Consider the following 20172-nt stretch of genomic DNA (forward strand, 5'->3'; position numbering starts at 1 on the left):
GTTGAGTTATACTCGATTGATCAGGCTTGTAGATGACTGTATTGTTGTTTTTGCTCTTACTTTTTGGTATTTTTGCTCTTACTTGTAGATGACAATATTGGTTCATCTTGTTGTATCATTCTAAAAGGAGAGTATCGACGGTAAACACTACCCTAAACCCTTTGACTTTAGAGAGTCAATCAATGTGGATTTTGTCAAAAACCCTTGACGTCGCCTAAGAGACATACGAAGATACTTGCAAAGGCATTCAGTGGGGGACGATCTCACGACTAAAATAGAGCACCAGATTTTTACAATAGGAGACTTAAGAAAAGATATTAGGTTTGCACTCGCTGAGAGAGGAAGGGAGAAAAATATTGACGCTATTAGCATCTAAACTATCAATATAATTTTTAAATCAAAATGATTCAAATATGATTCAGATGTCTTAGAAAATGGCATATGAAAAATCGAGATGGGCGGAAAGGATAGAATGGTAATAATATACATTTGATTTCATCATTTAATAAACGACTTTTTATCAAAAGGAGCGGTCACATTTTTTTATTTACCCAAAGGAACATCCTAATTTTAAAAGTACTAAAAAGAACATCAAAAATAATGTTATTTCCTTCTTACCCTCCTCCCGCCAACCTCCTAAATCCCTTCTCTTTCTCGTTATTTTTCAATACATCCCTTCTTTCTAGGATTAAAAATGATCTAATATTTTTTCATATAAGACCTACTCTAGGTTTGATAATTTCACATATCAAATCCACCAAGTGATACATTGAAAGCAATGTCTAAAAAGAAAGGATTTAAAAGGGTGACAGAAGGGATAGGAAAATAATAATATTATTTTTTTTAATACTCTTTGTTTTAAAATTAAAGTATTCAACATGGCCGTTAACAAAGCCGTTTAATAAATGCTAAATTATAGTACATTTTTAATAAATATTTGACGTGTATTTTTGATAAATTACCGGGCAGAGAATCTTCTTTTTAGCTACCGATTTAGAGGAAAAGTGATGTCAATCGACTTGAAATGAGAGAGAGAGTGTGCGCTTTATTGGCTATCGTCTGACATAATTTGAAAATTTCCAGGCACTGATCGATTATGAAGGCAAAGAATCTTAATTAACTAACATTCTTTTGGTGTTATAATATGCATATTATAATGAAGGCAAAGAATTAGGATGATTTGCGAGAAAAACTAATAATAATAATTTTTTGTTTGTAAAGAGATATTTTGAAAGGTTTGGTCTCTCTAGTTTGGTTCATTGTGGGCGAAAGAAAGAAGAATAGCAACATGGATTGGCATTTCTTGGTAGATCTATTAACTTATCAAAACAAATAGTTCCCATTGTCCAACATCAGCACATTCGCACATGAATGCTAACATAAGATCAAACACAAGCACACTATACTTCCTCATAAAAACGTACCTTATGTACAATGTGCGTTTTCTCTTTTCATAACTACCATTCAAAATTATGAAGTATAAATGTGATCTATCCTATGGACAAACGAGATGCAACTCATTTCGTGCTTCTTTTCTATTCTGTTGTCTATCATAAACCTTGACGAAGGGAGGCAAGTGTCACTTTAATTCTCTTAAAGTTTAGTAGGTTTATTCCTTGCAGGTTCTAAAAGTACAGCATATGCCTCTCCAATAATCTTGAACAATCTATCAGCATCCCTGTGGACTTCTTCAGTCACTTCTCTCCTAAGCTTGTCAAGATTTTCGCTTCTGGCCAAGATCTGACCAGCCTGCAACATTGCATTTAAAGTTTTTTTTAAAAAAAAACTTCAGAAGATCTAGTAGTTTTCGATACTTGCATTTCATGACAAGAAATGGTTGGAGATTATCCATGGGATGTACCTTATCTGGATGATGTCTCAGTGCAGCTTTTCGGTATGCCTTCTTTATATCTGCTACAGAGCTTGATGCTTCAATTCCCCTGTGAATTAAGGGTGCCCAAACAATAAGACTAGTAATTATGTCAATGAGAAAAAAATGGAATCAATTTCAATTATAAATTATCAAAATATTTAAGTTGAAGCTTTTGTAATCCAAGAACACTCTATCCAATTTCAGGGTTTTGAATCAAACATTCTTTGTCTTTTCGCATCTGAAACTTCTTTTTTAAGTTATTGATCAGAGCAGAGAAAGATTAAACAAAGTAAATAAGGTTACAGAACAAAACCATAATATATAAATATTTTCATATAGCTGATCCTAAATGATTGAATCAAACATGAGGAGGAGGATATTTATATCTACATTATTACAAGGTATTTTCCCTTCAAGTTGCTAAAATATATGTTGGAACCATAACTTGTTACAAATATATTCATTTAGGAGCTCTTGGAGGCTTTGTTGACAAGAATACCAATGGCCAACTGGTCTAATAAAGGATTTTCAACAATTTGGAAGAGGACATTGAGGTCATTCATAGCTATTTATTCCTAGCTATATAGTAGGTACTAACCATATCCACATCAACAAACTAGATTAGTCCTAGCTATTTAGATTGGCTACATAAATCTAATCCTCCGTTCAAACTACATCACAATTAATATTCAGATTTTAATTCACTTTTAATCAGGTTAGCTAGAGTTTCCTTTGATCTCTGTCTACTTCTCACACCTTCAAATCTAATTGATCAGCATGTTAAAATATTATTGGTTGCTTTGAATATGTCCATACTAACTTTACTTGTATTCTCTTTTTTAGTGTCTAGGGTCGCACTTAGTTGCTAATATATAGTAGCAATTAATTAGGAAGTAGACAGGCAGAAGGATGGGTCTATAACAGTTGTTGAGCGTCACCAGTTCAACCCACCTGATCTTGCCCTAATTCTAGTGTCATAAATGTCAGACTATTGGAGAAGATGGAAGTGTAATTTAGACCTTGAATTCCTTCATGACTTCTTTAACAGAATACAACTATTAGTTAAATATAAAAACAATAAAAGGCAAACCCAAATTAGCAAGAACTCACAAAATAAGGCACATATCCAAAGGGATATCTTTCCTAGCCTCTTCCTCCATAATAGAAAGCCACAACCGAGCTTGACATAAATCACTTTGGTTAGGGACAGCACTTTCCAAAGTACCAGCTTGGTTATCCTTAACTTTAATTTGCTTTTCCAAAAGGGACACAAGTCTGCGCAGATCATTAGATGCTTGTTCATAGTCTCTGATCCTCTCATATAAGGAAGCCCTTCTAGAAAGTGCCTGTTGTACATCATCAATGAAAGCTATTTAGTACATGGAATAAAAGAAGAGTATTAAAGAGATGTCATTGTTAAGAACATTTGAGTTCTTCCAAGCATAAGCTTGAAGGGGAATTGAAATTTAAAAAATTAACTACCAAGTTATTGTATGTAGTCTGATAACTACTGTTCTTAACCAAAAAGTGCTTGTGCATATTGTTCAGAACACCATATTTAGAACCATCTTGCAGAGATCAGAAATCTACTTTCAATGAACAAGTGAAACATTGCCTTCCTCTCAGAAAGGAAGCAAATATTGATTTGCATAACATGCAATATATATTATCTCAGCTCTCCTCATGTGATGAGTTTGATGCAAATTTGGTTTGGAACAGTTAGATTCCAAAATGTTTAGCTTCTGACCACCTTGGACCTTTTCTTAATTTGAAGGTTAATTTGTAACTTTTTGGTCCAATTTTTTGAAGAGTTTCCTACTTAGGAATTTGTCACCAAATTGAAGATTGATTTGATGAGATTTGTTCTTCCAAATTTTAGTCCATCTATAGATATTTTGAGTGCATGTATGGATTGTGGTGGCCAAAAAGTACTATGCTTTCCAATTAAGGACCCAATGTCCCTATTAAAGAAAACCAACAAAAGTGGATAATATCATGTATTGCATAAACTAGGTTTGGGTGAAGAGACTTGTAATGGCTTAGGATAATGTGCAAATGAAGAGGACAAGGACTTGAAGCCAACAAACTTAAAATTACCATATGAGAGCTTAAGAAAGAAAATAACTGACCAACCTTCGGATAGGTAGCATCAAGGGCTATGGCCAGACTGCAATCCGCAATTGCATCAGTAATTTGGCCTACAGATTGATATGCAGCAGCACGGTTACAGAGGCATATTGCTGCAAAAGGACGTGATTCAATATTAAATGCTAAAGCAGCACTGTAATGCTTTATTGCATCAAGATGTCTTCCCTCTTTAAAGGCTTGATTTCCAGCAGCCTGAGAATGAGAGTTATAAAAATAATGACACCAATAGGCTCTGGATGTATAAACATAAAAAAATTCAATATACAATTATGAAAATAAACAACAACCAAAAATCACACAATAATAATTCCGATAATAAAGTTAGCAGACTTCTAAAGGAATTTGCCATTATTAGATATCATAATTTTCAAATGTCAGTCTAATAATCTACTAGTGTCAGTATAGTGTACCTATGTCGCTATGTAATCTATCTCGTGAATAATCACAAATTTACTTTTATTTCTTATTTTAAAGTAGTGTCTCGATTGAATTAGAGATAGTGTAATATTATTAATTGACAAGATTTGATAGATGGTTGAATGTCTCTTTCTTTGATGATCTTTCCTTTAAATAAGAATTTCTGTACAACCTATTTTAGATAAGAAAATATTTACAACAATTACACTAATTACTGCTAATCTACTTTAGATAATTACACCTAATCTATCTTAAGTAAGAATATATATAGCTAATACACAAATTATGGTAAATTAAATCTTGAAATCTCAACTATAATTTCTATCATAATCTTAGCAATTGACAGCCCACAACCTCTGCTATTAATATCCCCCTACAAATTGATGTTGGATGATCAGAAAGCATCAATTTGGTAACCAGAAAATGATGTCGTCGTCGTGAGAAAGCCTTGGTAAATGTATCAGCAGTCTATTAAACAGTGTTGATATGAGGTAGAAAAATGACATGGGCATCATATGCTTCACGAATAGAGTGATAATCCACTTCTATGTGCCTGGTGCACTTGTGAAACACTGGGTTAGTTGTAATTTGGATAGCATTAGTATTATCCGCATGAAGCGGAGTACGTTCCATTTGAGGAAACCTAAGCGCACCCAATAGTCCTAAAAATCAAACAATCTCAGAACATACAGAGGACATAGCACCATATTCAGACTCAATGGAGGATTTCGACACCCGATCTTGCTTCTTGCTTTTCCAAGACAAGAGAGTTGTCGATGAATATGCACCAGCCAATAATGGAACATCGAGTATCAGAACAACCAGCTCAGTCAGCATCACTATATGCAACCAAGTGAATAGGAGAATCCATAGGAATGAAAAGACCTATGGTAGAAGTGCCTTGAAAAATAGCGAACAATGCGATGAACAATAGCCAAGTGAAAGTGCTGAGGGGCCTGCATAAATTGACTAACTCGTTGGACAACAACTGAAATGTCAGGCCAAGTAATAGTTAGATAATTCAAGCTCTCCACTAAACGTCTATATAAGGAGGGATTAGGAAGAAAATCACCCTCATCATGACGATATTTAACATTCACTTCTAAAGAAGTATTAATAGATCGAGCATCTCGAAGACTAGCCAATGTAATTATTTCCTGAACATATTTATACTGATTTAAGAAAATACTAGCCCCTGTAAAGTTCACTTAAGGCCTAAAAAATTGCGTAAAGGACCAAGTCCTTCATATGAAAAGGGCTTTGAAGGCGCTATTGAAGATGAGAAATCAATTCAAAGTCAATCCCTATAATAATGATATCATCAGAGCAAAACAATTCCTTTAGCAGTCTTGCAAAGAAACAAAGAGCAATCATATTGACTCCGGACAAAAGAGAAGCGAATAAGCGTGGATCGAAACTTATCAAACCAAGCATGTGGAGCCTGTTTTAAACCATAGAGTGACTTTTTTAGTTTACAAACATCATAAGAGGGTGTAGAAAATAATCCTAGTGGTGGAGTCGTATAAATTGCTTCCTTAATATCCCCATGTAAAAAGGCATTCTTAACATCCATCTGTCGTAATGACCAACCCTTAGAACCAACAATAGCTAGAACAAGTCGCACTGTCGTCATTCTTGCTACTAGTGCAAATGTCTCCTCATAATCAACTTCATACTCTTGTCGATTTCCTAGTGCCACCAACCTTGCTTTGTATTAGTCAAGTGAGCCATTAGATCTCAGCTTAATAGAATATACTTATTTACAACCAATAGGTTTGATACTAGTGGGACAGGGAACAATATCCCAACTATGGTTCTCTTGAAGAGCTTGAAGTTCCTCTTGCATGGCTTTCTCCCAACATACATGTTTAGTTGCTTGAGAATAAGAGGTAGGAACGGTAAAATCAGCTAAATAGTAGAAAAATCATACCTATTAGGAGGACAACTGATACAATTAGATCTTCGAGGAGCCATTGACGTGGACACCGGATCAAGGTCGGGAAGGATTTGTGATGATGGGGGTTGTCATAGTTGATAGACAAAACCAGGTTTAAAATGCTACATGGAGAGAGAGATATCATCAAAGCTAGGAAGAAGAACACCATTTGAAGGGAGAACTTGCTAATAAAAATAGTACTCATGTTCAAAGAAAACCACATTTCTAGAAACACGCAGTCGATTAGTGGCAGCATCATAACACAAAAATCCTTTGTGAGTAGTGTTATATCCCAAAAATGCACACCTTACTGATTGAGCTGTAAGCTTGTAGCTTGTGGCGTTCATGTGAAGGTAAGTGAACAAAGCAAACACATCCAAAAGTGTGTAGCATACGATAATCAGGACGCATACCAAAAAGACGGGAGTAAGGAGAATCAAAATTCAATTGTTGAGAAGATAGCTGATTAATCAAATAAACTACAGTTGACAGAGCTTCCACCCAAAATCTAGGCGGAACTGTCTCTAATACTAAAATGTGAACCATATCCAGCAAGTGACGATTCTTCCATTCAGCCACCTAGGGGTATAAGGGCATGTTTCTTGAAATATAATGAATTTTTGTTGTAGAAAAACTTGGAAATCATGTGACATATACTCAACACCATTATCAGACTATAAACCTTAACGGAGGTGGAAAATTGAGTCTCAATATAAGCCACAAAAATTTTGAAAACGGTTAACACTTCAGCTTTGGTACGCAGAAAATATATCCATGTGAAACAACTATAGTCATTAATGAATGTCACAAAATATTTATACTACACATGTGAAATGATAGGAGTAACACCCCAAAGATCACTATGTATAATCTCAAAACATGTATTAGCACGAGTACCATAAGTAGGAAAAAGTAACACTTTACTCTTTCCTAGTTTACAAACAAGCAGTCAAGAGATAAACTATTAAAAGAACACTAATTTTTGTTGCCAAGAAAACCATACTTTATCAAATAAGACAATATCAAATTATTTGGATGGCTCAATCGTTTATGCCAAACGTCAGCCTTATTTTCAATAATAATAGAAGTCAAAGACAAAGTTCTAGGAATAGTAAATTGCAATGGAAATAATCTGCATATTTTAGGCCCCCTCACGACCACCTTATGACCTCTGATCTTGCACAAGACAACCACAATGAGAGAAATTTACATCACAGTTATTATCCACCCAAGATAAATTAAACTAATAGACAATCCAGAAGAGACAAATACATGACGAAAGCAAGGTCCAATATCACCAATGGTTGTAATTAGAAGATTACTACCATTAGCAATCTGAATATTTTTGTTTGCCAGTATACTTCTAAAGATTATACAGCTAATTAGGTAATCCAGTCATATGATTTGATGCCCCAGAATCAACAAACCAAGAAGAAGAAACAATCTTACCTTGACTATGAAGTCCAAGAGTAGAAAATGTTGTGATGATCATCTGTTGGTCCATTTCTGAGTAGCAAAAGACTGACTTGTGCTAGCAATTGTGGTTGTAGAACTGATAGTGGTAGGATTTGAGATAGTAGCTGGTTGGCTAAGACCTCTTTAGCTACCTTTGAATAAATAAGACCAGAATATTTGCTCCATAGATTAATAAACCTAGAAAAATACTACTCAATAGGGAGATTACCTTGACTAAAGTTACCAATCTCAACTTCTAGTTGAAATCATCTTACAGTGTTATCTTGATGATATATGCGTTGCAGATAATCCCACATCTTCTTTACTGTACTAAAGGAACGTAAATTGTTCACCATATGAGGTTCAATAGAACCTAAAATCCAAGAGATGATTCAACCATCCTTTGCCTCCCATTGACTAAGTTTTGTACCTTCCTTAGGAGCAGGAGCAAACCCGTCAATATTATTCCAAAACTCCTTCCCTTTCAGAAACATTATGAAATGAAATTCCCATGCTGCATAATTCTTTCCTCTAAATTTGATAGCCAAAGTCTCTGTAGACATGCGTACAAGAACATTCTTCCAGATAAAATGAAATCTCAAAGCCAAAGTTGTTGATGAGAAATTAATCAACCCAAAAAAATGAAAGCAAACCAGAAAACATTGTAAGACTGAAGCAAAAAGAAACTGATAGAGATTTGAATATTTAGTTATGAATTTTAGAGGTTGGCTCTGATGTCATGACAAGATTTGATAAAATGGCTGAATGTCTCTTTCTTTGATGATCTTTCTTTTAAATAAGAATTTCTATACAACCTATTTTAGACAAGAAAATATTTACAGCAATTACACTCAGTAATTACTGCTAGTTTGTTTTAAGTAAGAATATATACAACTAATACACAAATTATGAGAAATTAGATATGGAAATCTCAGCCATAATTTCTGTCATAATCTTAGCAATTGGCAGCCTATTAATATTGATCAATGAAAAGAGGGCTACCATAACATGATAACTATAGAAGTCCAACTGACAATTCATTTACTTTTGTCAACATATTAGCAGTTTGACAGATTTAATCTTCTGTTTTACCAGCATTTCCTCACACGGTTTGCATTTTGTCATTGTTATTCATTATTCATTTGATAGAAGTTGCTTTCGGCCACATAAACATACAATAGGACATTTCATCTTATATTACTACCTACTAATATAATTTCTATTGCAGATGGACAAATATTTTTATCCGCCGATCTATTCAATGTCAGAATCAAAACTGCTATTAGTGTCACTATTTGTGTTTCCATAGTGGGATCCGCAGATCAAATTAAAGCCATAAATACGTAGTCAACAGATTATATTAAAAGTAGCGCAATTTGTGGAGTAAGTGTTTTAACAATTTGCTTGTGATCTTGATAAAATTACTCAGAATCAATTGGCTAGAGATCAATGATCACCGAGTTGCTTAAACAATTCCAATTAGACCCTCTATATGAACAATTTTGATATTCTTGGTGAGATTGAAAAATATAAAATGTTCATATTCCTACATTTATATTCTAAGACATGATAAATTATGTGCCAATTATAATTATAAAAATTATTATAACTAAATTTTAGCCTCATAAAACTGCTCTTTATTCTTACAATCCGCTCCCCGTTACCTAGGTAAGATCTCAATTTCAATAACCATGCCAATGTCCATATCTTCTATGACATTTTCCTAGTCTTACACTAATCTCCTGCTACAACCACTCCCTTTCATGATTTCCTATTGTCATCCATCATGATGATTGAATCATTTCTTATTCCTGTCCACAACACTCGTTTTGTTACTGAGATATTTAATAAACCATAGATGACTTGCAATGATTAGGCATGTAAATGAACCAAACGGTTCGCGAGTTATTCGGAGCTCGGTTCAATAAAAAACTCGTTCGAGTTCGTTCGTTTATCTTATCGAGCCGAGCTCGATTTCGAGCTCGACAGTTTTATCGAGCCGAGCTCGAACTTAAGGATATTCGACTCGTGAGCTCACGAACATGTTCGTTTATAGGCTCCAAAAAAACGAGCCTTAAATCGAGCCAAAAAACGAACCTTAAAACAAGCTTTAAAATGAGCCAAAAAAACGAGCTCTAAAATAAGCCCGAAAATGTGCTCGAGCTCGCTTAACGAATTAGGCTCGTTAACTATGATAATCGAGCTAATAACGAGCCGAGCTCGAACTCTTCGCGAGCTTGATAATTCCAAAACGAGCCGAGCTCGAGCCTTGTAATAAAAGTTTGATTCGAGCTCGAGCCTAATACTGTTCAGCTCGGTTAGACTCGTTTACATCCCTAGCAATGATTATGATAATGAGAAGAAATATGAAGTTAGACCATCATCACGTCCATCAAACTGAAAGATTAATTTGTTATGATGAATTTGCAACCAAAGTATAATGACTATCTAACATTTCAGTATCCCATGACAAGAAGATTCATATGCCAGGAAAGTGGAAAGAATTGTGTATCATCATACATTGTTGACATCACAGTCATCAAAAATTGAATAGATGCGCCTATCATCGAAAATTTCATGTTTGGTGATGCACACGGTTGTAAGCTCCAGATTCCTATGAAGCAAACAGAAAATCAACAGGCCTACTGCTAGACCAGGATGCATCTTCAAACCAGATGCTGTTCCTGCAGTTATTGCTTCACTTCTTTGATTATCAGTCTTTCATTAAATCCCCTACTAGCTTTTGGTTATCATTTTTTGTTACCACTTGTTGAAATGATTTCGGTATCTCCAATTTTACTTACTTTGCCCTTTTATTCTCATCATAAACAATCACTAAGCCGATATGTCATTGTTTTAAAGTAAACCAACACCTACCATAACAAAATAAATACCATGAAAACAAAAGCCACGTAGGGTATGCCCTAACAAAGTGGAGCTGAACTTATGTTACCAAATGTTCTGAGATTACAGAAAATAAAAGCCAAAGGTATGCTTAGGTGCCTGAAGTATAAATCATGTTACATAAAATTTTTAAAATAGTTCTACTAAGCATAATGCCAAAAGGGAAATAAATGGCTTACTTTAAGGCGTAACAGCTCACATACGGAGGCATACAGTGATGTGGAAGAGTCTGATTTGCTGCTATCCCTAGGTAAATAAAATATTTGTAAGAACACATTCGAAGAAACAACATTATCCTGTTAAATTCTGAGATAATATAGTGAAATTTAACAGTACTTGTCCACTATACTTTTCCCTTGTTCAAGCTTCTTCAACAATTCAAAGGCTTGATCTAGTCTTCCTAAATAGAAGTTAGCCTTTGCCTTTAGGAGCCAACGCCAACCATATAGGGGGAAAAATTGGAGATTTACAGAGTTATCTTCTTTGTTTGACTGTAAATTGGCTCCAGAAGATAAAGCATTAACTTCGGCATATCCCATAGTCTGCTCACAGAAATTGATTACTTCTTCATACCTTTGAAGCTGTAAAATTGAAGAACAACATTCAGGATACTAAAATAGATCTTTAAAACATGTATTTGAGATAATATGAATCCTCTAGCTACTTTCCAATATATATTCGAACAGAAGAGAAGAATGGTCATTATGGTACTAAGAGAAGAGCCTCATATTTTAAAACCATAGACAATTAAATTTAAAATTACAAACCATGAGAAGAGCCTCAGCTTTCATTGCCATTAATTTTTCTGAATGTGCACTTATTATTAAGGACTCAGAGATCAGTTGTAACGCCTTTGTCACTCCATCAGATGTCCTTTTGAGTAAAAGCTCCTCAGCCTGGCTCATGTGATCAGCCACTTGCTATGGCACCAAAGAAGTATTTCAGTCTACCAATTTGTGAAGGCAAAGGTAATCGAACAAAAAGCACACACAACTTGCATAACTAAAGCAAAGAGAATAATCCAACATGAAAATTTTATTTGTTGAGGATTAGCACATATAGCAATAGTCTAGCAATGTTAATCATCAATTAGTTGTGAGAACCAAACCATAAAAAAAATAGCAGGTAACTCTTTCTTCCAAATAGGTTACAACATAGTTAATTATTATGGTTCATATGTGGCTGGAATGAGCCAGCAGCAAAGCATAAATACAAATTTCCTTTTCAAATTACTCAAACCCTCAGTGGATTCTTCATATACTTGAACCCTTCAATCAGGTAAAAATTTAATTTCCATATAGCATTTGAATGTACCATTAAGTAGAGAAAAGATGAATGTGTATGTCCATGTCATGAATGAAATGGGTCGAAATAGAACCCTTTATCAGGGAGTTCAATTAGTCATCCTACATTGGCACTCCATGATAAAGTGAGTTATCATTGAAGAAAATTGCAAATATAATCTGCATTTACTGGTAATATGGGTCTCATGAAACAGTATATGTAATTTATGTGCTGCAAATTAAAGTAATAAAACAATTGAAGGAGTAGCTCAGGAATTGCATCTCTACTTAAATGACAATGACATCAAAAACAAATAATACATTCCAACTATTATTAGTTGAATACATGGATTAAACACTATAGAGCTCAATGCACAACCATCATCATCAACAAGCTATATTTGTCCCAACTATTTAAGATTGGCTACATGAATTTTATCCCTTGTTTGAGCTTGAGCTGGTGGAAAGACTATATCACTATTGATATACAAATTAGTTAAATTATTTTTTATAACAATAGCTAATGTTTTTTTTTTTGACATTCCCTTACTTCTCACACCTTCCACTCTAATGAATTCAACTTTTTTAATTATAAAATATATTGTTGCTTTAGAGCATGTCCATACCATGATCATATATCTCAACTTCGAGGCTTCAGCAATCCCATGAAATTTTCTGATAACAGAGAGAATATTCATAGATAAACACTTGAAAAGAAAAAACCCACAAAATCCACATTCTTGAGAGCATTTAGTGGGGATTCGTAGGCTATTGAGAGAATTTGTTGTAAAATTTCTATATACTTTTTATATATCAAAGTAAATCTTATATCATGTTGATATTCAGATTTTAGAGCATTTGAAATTGTTAATATGTCTAGAAACAGCCTCTTGCAAAAAGCAAGGTAAGGCTGCGTACAATGGATCGTTCCCCGGGACCCCGCGTGGCGGGAGCTTCGTGCACCGGGCTGCCCCATATGAAATTATTAATATGTAGTACCAGAGACTTCCAGATGTACAAATAAAAAGTGATGACAAACATATGCTGAGTTGTTCTCTCAATCTAGTCTTCATGTTAGCTTTAGGGAGTTTTCACAATGCTGAATTTTTGGTCAGCGGAGTAATTGAATAGCATAAGATTCATAACATGCTAAACAAATAAGATTGTACTACAAACAACAACAAGCACTTGCTAAATTTCATCTATCTGCCTAGACTTCAAAAAAATCCTGCTTAGCAGATCTCTTTTGAAAATACCATGCTGCACATAAATCAGATATCCAACCTTAGAAGGCTAAGGCAACGTTTGGTTTGTAAATTTTCTATTTTCATTGTCTGAGAAAATAAAAAATATTGTTTGGTTGGCAATTTCCACATTTGTTTTCTAGAAAAGGAGATATCATTTTATGGGAAAATAGAGAATGTCTAAAAGTCATTTTCTAAGAAAAGGAAAAATGCACGTTTTTTAGAAAATGAAAATAGAAATCAAACACTCTCTAAGATATCCCTTTCCAAAAGCATACTAGTCTTTATATTTTGCTACATGCATGACTTTGTAAGTACAAATTCAACTGATAAAAAATAAACTAGTAAAAAGTCATAGCTTAAGGAATTGCTTGCATGCAAATTAGTTACCATTTTCTCAAAAGATATCACAAAAACTTTCTGATCCTGCAGGTCCTTACTGGTTTAACCATTATTGAGGCAACCTCATAAGTCATTTTGCATGTAATAGAAACCATACATCAGCCATGCTATATCAGAAGACCAAATAATCAGCACAAGAACTAGATCAAGTGCTACCTGAGCATTCTGAAGTCCATCAGAAGACTGTGTCAATATTTTTTCATCCAGGTTCCCATCATGTTTTGAGAGCAAGCAGTCATTAAAAAAATTTATTGCTTCATCAACTTCACCCAGTGTGAGATGGCAACTATATCAAGTAACAAACTATAAGGTAATAGTTTTTAGTTGTATAAATCATAATGCAACATAAAACAAAAAAGCAACCAAACATCTGACCATCAATTAAATTAAGTTTAATAAAAACGCATCTACAAAAAATAACAAAAGTGCACTGGCTATCACAACCGAAGGTAAGATAGAAGTAATCTGCAGCAAAAAAGACTATTTAAATTGTCATTTAACAGCTAGTGGTAACCATTAAATCATCCCAAGTACGGGCATCTTTTATGTGATGCCAATGAAAGCTCTTAGAATATGGAACATGAACTCATGTAAAGAAAAAAAAAACTGTATGGGTAAAGTTTTTTATAGTGACCTACAAAAAAAATTGTATGGGTAAACTGTATGCCAATGTAAGAAGTCCCTTCGGATGGGTCTAGTGGCTAGCGCATGAGGTGTTGCCACAATAAGGTCTGGGGTTCGAATCTTGGCAAAGCTGAGGTAAATACCTCCCTTATGTGCTAGTCACTATTCCAAAGGTTAGTAGCTGCCCGTGATTTACCTCCTCCGTGTTGGCCTTGGGACGGGTTGGCGGGGGCGCTGGGGGCGAGCATATTCACCTTTTTGCCACAATGAACCCATGTAAGAAGAAAAAGGAACTTGTATACGAGACTTAATGGCCTTCATTATGACTTAACATACCAAGAGGATTAAATTATAGTCATGAATAGAAGCAATAGTCCATTCCTCCACCATATTTGCAGAAATAATTAAAATAGATGAATATTTAACTTTCACATCTCAGTCTCCACTTTTCAGTTTCCAACATTTAAGTTCAAGTAAAAGAGAATGGATCAGCGGTTGGTTTATCTCTTCCATTTTACTATGATTTCACTGAATTATCTTTTCTTTTTAAGTCCATCCTCGTTTGCCTTAAGTTTTAAATGTTAATTGTGATATCCTTTTTTAGGAAAAAAAAAATGTCTCCACATAAACAGAGCTTTCAAGGAACAAGTAGAATATGGAACATGAACCCATGTAAGAAGAAAAAGGAACTTGTATACCAGACTTAATGACCTTCATTATGACTTGACATGCAGATTGTAGGCCAAAATCACTAGTCACCAAGAGGATTAAATTATAGTCATGAATAGAAGCAATAGTTCATTCCTCCACCATATTTGCAGAAATAATTAAAATAGATGAATATTTAACTTTCGCATTGCAGTCTCCACTTTTCAGTTTCCAACATTTAAGTTCAAGTAAAAGAGAATTGATCAGAGGTTGGTTTATCTCTTCCATTTTACTATGATTTCACTGAATTATCTTTACTTTTTATGTCCATCCTCGTTTGTCTTGAGTTTCAAGTGTTAATTGTGATATCTGTTTTTAGAAAAAAAAATGTCTCCACATAAACAGAGCTTTCAAGGAACAAGCAGTTAGAAAAGGCACTTGATTCTTTTTGCACTCAGAATTTAGACAATCCACACTTTCCATCATGAAGACAAATGATTCACTAAATTAGCACACTTTTCAGAAGAGTTGGGGAAACTATCCCAAGATTCACGACAATCATCAAGTATAATGTACATGTATAAAATCTGGTTGGCATCAAATACATGTAATGAATGAAAATATGGCATCAACCACCAAATCAATAAAGACTCACCTTGCAGCCCTGACTTGAGCCCGGAGGAAGCTGGAATCTATTGCAATAGCTAGCATACAGTCATTAAGAGCATCTCTCATTCTTCCAAGGGAAATCCGTGCAGCTGAACGATTACTATAGCACAACATCAATGCTTGATTGCAGCTTTGAGTATTTTCTTTCTGAAAGATAGAGTTCAGCCCTCGTGTATAGTACTCTTCAGCTTCGAGAAGATGTCCTTCTGCATAAGCTTGATTACCCCTAATGAAGGTGAAATTGTCAACAATGTAACGCCCATTTGTATTAACTGATAACATTTTGCAAACAACAAGCCCTTGTAATATTGAATAAAGTTAATCAAAGTCACTGTCATAGGTACTCAGTTACAGGTGCTGCTCCTTGTACCTTACAAAATACATGAAATTGCACAAAAAGAGTTAATAAATGAGAAAAGATATAAGTACCTAAGTCTCCACTTTTCACAAGCTTCCTGTTCTGCTACTCTTCCAGGGTCAGAAATTATGAACTCTTTCTTGACCTCCAGGCTGGTATTTGTGCCATCTCCAGTATTGCTCACATTTTTTTTTCCTCTTGCATGATTTGGTTGCATTGACTTGCTGGGAATTTGAAGAATATTTATTGATGAATCCATGGGAGCAATATTTGAAATAGGATTTAAAATCTCATGAACAACTTTCATCTTGTTTTTCTTTCGGTATTGATACTTTGATGCTGACAATGGACTTTGAATCAAAGATGATGCACCAAACATAAAATTTTCACCATCAAAGTCTTCTACAGAAGAATTGAAAGTAAAGCATGTTCCTCCCTGACCAGCACCTAGAGGTTCACTCTCTGTTGCAGCAATGCTACTTCCACAAGCAACATCCTCAGTTTCAGACTTTGGAACAAATTTTTCTGAATATTTGAGACCAAATTCTCTGTCTAAATAAGCTACGGAATCATTTTGATTTAGTTCACCATGTGTTGGATCATCTCCAGTGTTATTCAAGTTTTGTGTGGTAGAAATAAGGCATTCACTTTCATCTAAATGGATTGATTTTTGTGTATCGATAGATGCCTGGGTTGAGGCAACATGTTTGGATTTACCTGATGGTACTGAATCTTCTCTTAAACTTGGTTCAGCAACTAAGTTCTCTTTATAAGGAGAATAATCCTTCGATAAGCAACAATCAACAGAATCTGGATATTTACTTTCAAACACTTCTTCAATGGAGGAAAATGTTTGAGCAAAGGTTTGATGTGGTAGAATGATATTTTTTAGTTTACTATTTCTTTTTCTCATTCTGAAATCTTTACAATCACCCTTCCTTCCAATGAATGGCATATTTTGACATCGTCCAGAAAATAAACTCTCCTTCAATACGTCTTCTGTAGTTTTTGAACTTCTAAATTCTGTTTGTGCAATTCCTGCTTGCTCTGGCATACCTGTGAAATTGAAGACAGTCCTGACATTATCTGATTCTAGCTCTCTATGAATCTCCACTTTGTTATCCTTCTCAGCTGATGGATTTACAGGACTACAGGCAGAGGAAGTCAAAGAAGATTTGTCATTAACAAACACAAAAGAACTAGCCATCTTGTGTTTTGTACTCTCATCAGCTTGGTTTCTCATTTCGGAAGAAATATCATCACCTGAATCTTGCAAATTCATCTTCTCCATTTCATCATGAAGATTACTAGGAAAACATTCACCAAACACAAAAACATCAACAGGATCATGTTTTGTGCTGTCATCATCTTGGTTTCTTTTTTGAGAAGCAAAATCATCGCCAGAACTTTGCAAATCCAACTTCTCCATTACATTTTGAAAGCTACTAGGAACAGACTCATGGGACATGAAAGGATTAATAGAATTAAGTTTAGCACTCTCAACAGTTTGGTTTCCCCTTTCTGTATTAATATTATCAACAGGAGTTTGCAAATTCAGCTTCTCTAATTCAGCATGAAAGCTACTCAGAGCAGAATTATTATTACCAAACACGAAAAAATTAGCAGAATTTAGTCTAGTATCCTCTTTGCCTTGGTTAATCCTTTCAAAAAGAATAGCATCATCAGAATTTTGCAAATTCAGCTTCTCCATTTGATCATGAAGACTAGAGAATGAAGGACTATCAGAAGCTTTAAAAGAACTATCAACTGGATTAGAACATATCCGCACACGACTATTAAATATGGAAGAAAAATCATCACAAATTCCACTTTTTACAGGTTGTCTAGTGCTCTTAGCAACACTATCTTTTGAATCTGAATTTCTTGTTGAATTTGCCCCAAAAACAAAGGTATTTTCAAGCTTTCTAGGTACAAAACTATTTACAAATGGAACCCCAGGATTCAGCAGCTTGCCACAATTCAAGGTATCACCTGTGCTCAGACCTATTGAATCAGAATGCATGGGCGTTCTATCCACAAAGGCAGATGTTTCGCTTGATAGTTTATTAGGTCTACCACTTTTAAGACTATTAATTACCTCTCCGGTAAATGGAACACTTTTAGACTTCCCTATCTGAGAACTACCAAAATCTAGATTGCCAAAACTCTCAGTAGCCAAATTAGGTTTCAAACTTTTCTCCTTGTTGTCAACTAATGAAAATGTATCCAAACTGGCCTTCTTACTCAGATCCCCAGTATTACCCCTATTGAAATTGGCTGAGGATGCAGCACCAAAATCAAATCCAGAACTTTCAGATTTAGTTGATGCAAAATTACCGAAATTTGGATCAACCACTGGCATAGTTTGACCGAAACTAGTGTCTTCCTTCAATTCCCTCCCAAGCAGGAATATATCAGCAGCAGCATCACAACCACTTCTGTCATGGCTAAATGCAGTATTCTCAGCTCCTAAATTTCTGGACGTTGGATTAGACTCATAATCACTATGCTCCAGCTCCGAAGAACGATATTCGGTGCTCTGCTCGAACCTGGAGCTTGTCTTACAGCCACTCCGAAAGACAAAACCACCAGCATCAACTCCATGCTTCAAAGACTCAAACTTACCTGATTCCGAATTCTCTGAAACTTTCTCCTCCTCTTTGGCATGAAATGGATTCCGGCCAATGAACTTCTCCTGATGCCCGTGCGTTCCTCCAAACTCATTCGGCCCGGGAGCATCCGATGCCGCAACTGCCGCACCGTAACGAAAGGGATTGAACCCTGTTTCATCCTCAGTGCCTGAAATCACATTCACCCTCACACGGGAGGATGCACGCTTCTTCCTCGCATTCGCAAGACGGGGTTTTGAGAGCCCGGCGGCCGTCGACTGCTCCCCGGGAGCCAGAACCGAAGGAAGGTCGAGAGCAGGGAAAGGAGGGACAGGGGAAACAAATCGAACATCAGAAGCTCCACCGCCGGAAATGGCAGAGCCGCGGTACCCACGCCCTAGGTCATTCCGACCCATGAAAACATGAGCAGAAGAATTCGGAACGCAGCTGGAAGCGGTGAAGAAAGGAGATCTCACCGATGCTATAAAAATAAGGAAGGAAATGCTTGTATGGAATCAGGCGAAGTCGCTGCCGGCGTCGGGAGATTCAGGCGACCCGATCGATCGGTGGGTTTCGTCGTCTCTTCCGCTACGAAGGCGGCGACGTGCTCTTTTTCAAGTATTTTTTAAATTAAATCGCGTTTCGTGTGATATCTTAAAAAAAACCGTTTAAATATGTGATATCTGTGAAAACATCCCTTGACCCTTAAAATTTTATAATATTTTTAAATTTGCCCTTGGAAATTGCTCTTTAATTGATTGAGCCTTAGGGGTGTAAATGAATAAAGTCGCTCGCGAGTTATTCGAAGCTCGATTCGATAAAAGTTTGTTTGAGCTCATTTAATGAGGTTCGTTAAGATAAACAAACCAAGCTCAAGCTTCGTAATATTCGGCTCGTTAGCTCGTGAACACGTTCGTTAAGTTCATTAAGCAACTTTTAAATAAAAAAAAATAATAGTTTTGATATTGAATTTATAAATTTTATACTCTACTTATGAAAAATATAGACAAATATATTAAATTTATTTATTAGAATAAAATTATAAATTTTAATATTAATATTATAATTTTCTCTAAATATATAATTTAATTTTTAATGAATATTTAAATTTATTATTTATATTTATTAAGCTCATTTATGTTCGATAAAAGCTCGAATAAACTCGTGAGCCATGAATATATTCGTTAAATAAAGCTCGAGCTCGGCTCGATTATAAAGGAGCCAAACTCAAACATTCAAGAGTTCAGCTCGACTCGACTCGACTTGATTGCATCCCTAATTGAGCTTATTCTATGAGTACCGTATAATGTTAAAATATATTAAGTACTTATTAAATTAAATATTAATTTTATTTATAAATATTATAATCACTCAAGTCGTATTTGTTATGATTCAATGAATTAGAAGTCTACTAATAATTGTTATGTTTAAAAAATTAAGAGGTAAATTTAAAAAGTAGGGAAACTATGAAAGAAAAATATATCATTTTTGAAGTCGATTTAGATATATCTAATGAGTGGATAATGATTGAAAAAAAAAATAAGAGAAGAAATTGATATTTATGACCAACAATCAATAGTTCACTGTCACAAAACTAAAATG

The 20172-nt window shown here is 35.0% G+C and overlaps 1 protein-coding gene across 6 annotated transcripts; it reads right to left on the bottom strand.

Moving 5' to 3' along the window:
* Positions 1-1302: 1302 nt before the first annotated feature.
* Positions 1303-19210, bottom strand: LOC122052602. Of its 6 annotated transcripts, none has more exons than XM_042614198.1 (10): positions 16033-19210; positions 15590-15829; positions 13819-13948; positions 11501-11653; positions 11070-11314; positions 10913-10979; positions 4007-4213; positions 2984-3219; positions 1862-1940; positions 1303-1749 (listed from the first exon to the last, which is right to left on the bottom strand). In XM_042614198.1, exons 1-10 carry the CDS (start codon positions 18984-18986, stop codon positions 1594-1596), a joined length of 4467 nt encoding a protein of 1488 aa, XP_042470132.1. In that variant the 5' UTR covers positions 18987-19210; the 3' UTR covers positions 1303-1593. The 6 variants fall into 6 exon arrangements, 1 of the variants encoding a protein (XP_042470132.1); XR_006132063.1 differs by lacking the exons at positions 1303-1749; positions 1862-1940; positions 2984-3219 and adding exons at positions 6369-6496; positions 7824-8027; positions 8105-8259 and having other exon boundaries at positions 4081-4213; XR_006132062.1 differs by lacking the exons at positions 1303-1749; positions 1862-1940; positions 2984-3219 and adding exons at positions 6369-6496; positions 7824-7981; positions 8059-8382 and having other exon boundaries at positions 4081-4213.
* Positions 19211-20172: the final 962 nt, after the last annotated feature.

Source organism: Zingiber officinale, chromosome 3A (genome assembly GCF_018446385.1).
Source record: "Zingiber officinale cultivar Zhangliang chromosome 3A, Zo_v1.1, whole genome shotgun sequence".
NCBI lineage: Eukaryota > Viridiplantae > Streptophyta > Magnoliopsida > Zingiberales > Zingiberaceae > Zingiber > Zingiber officinale.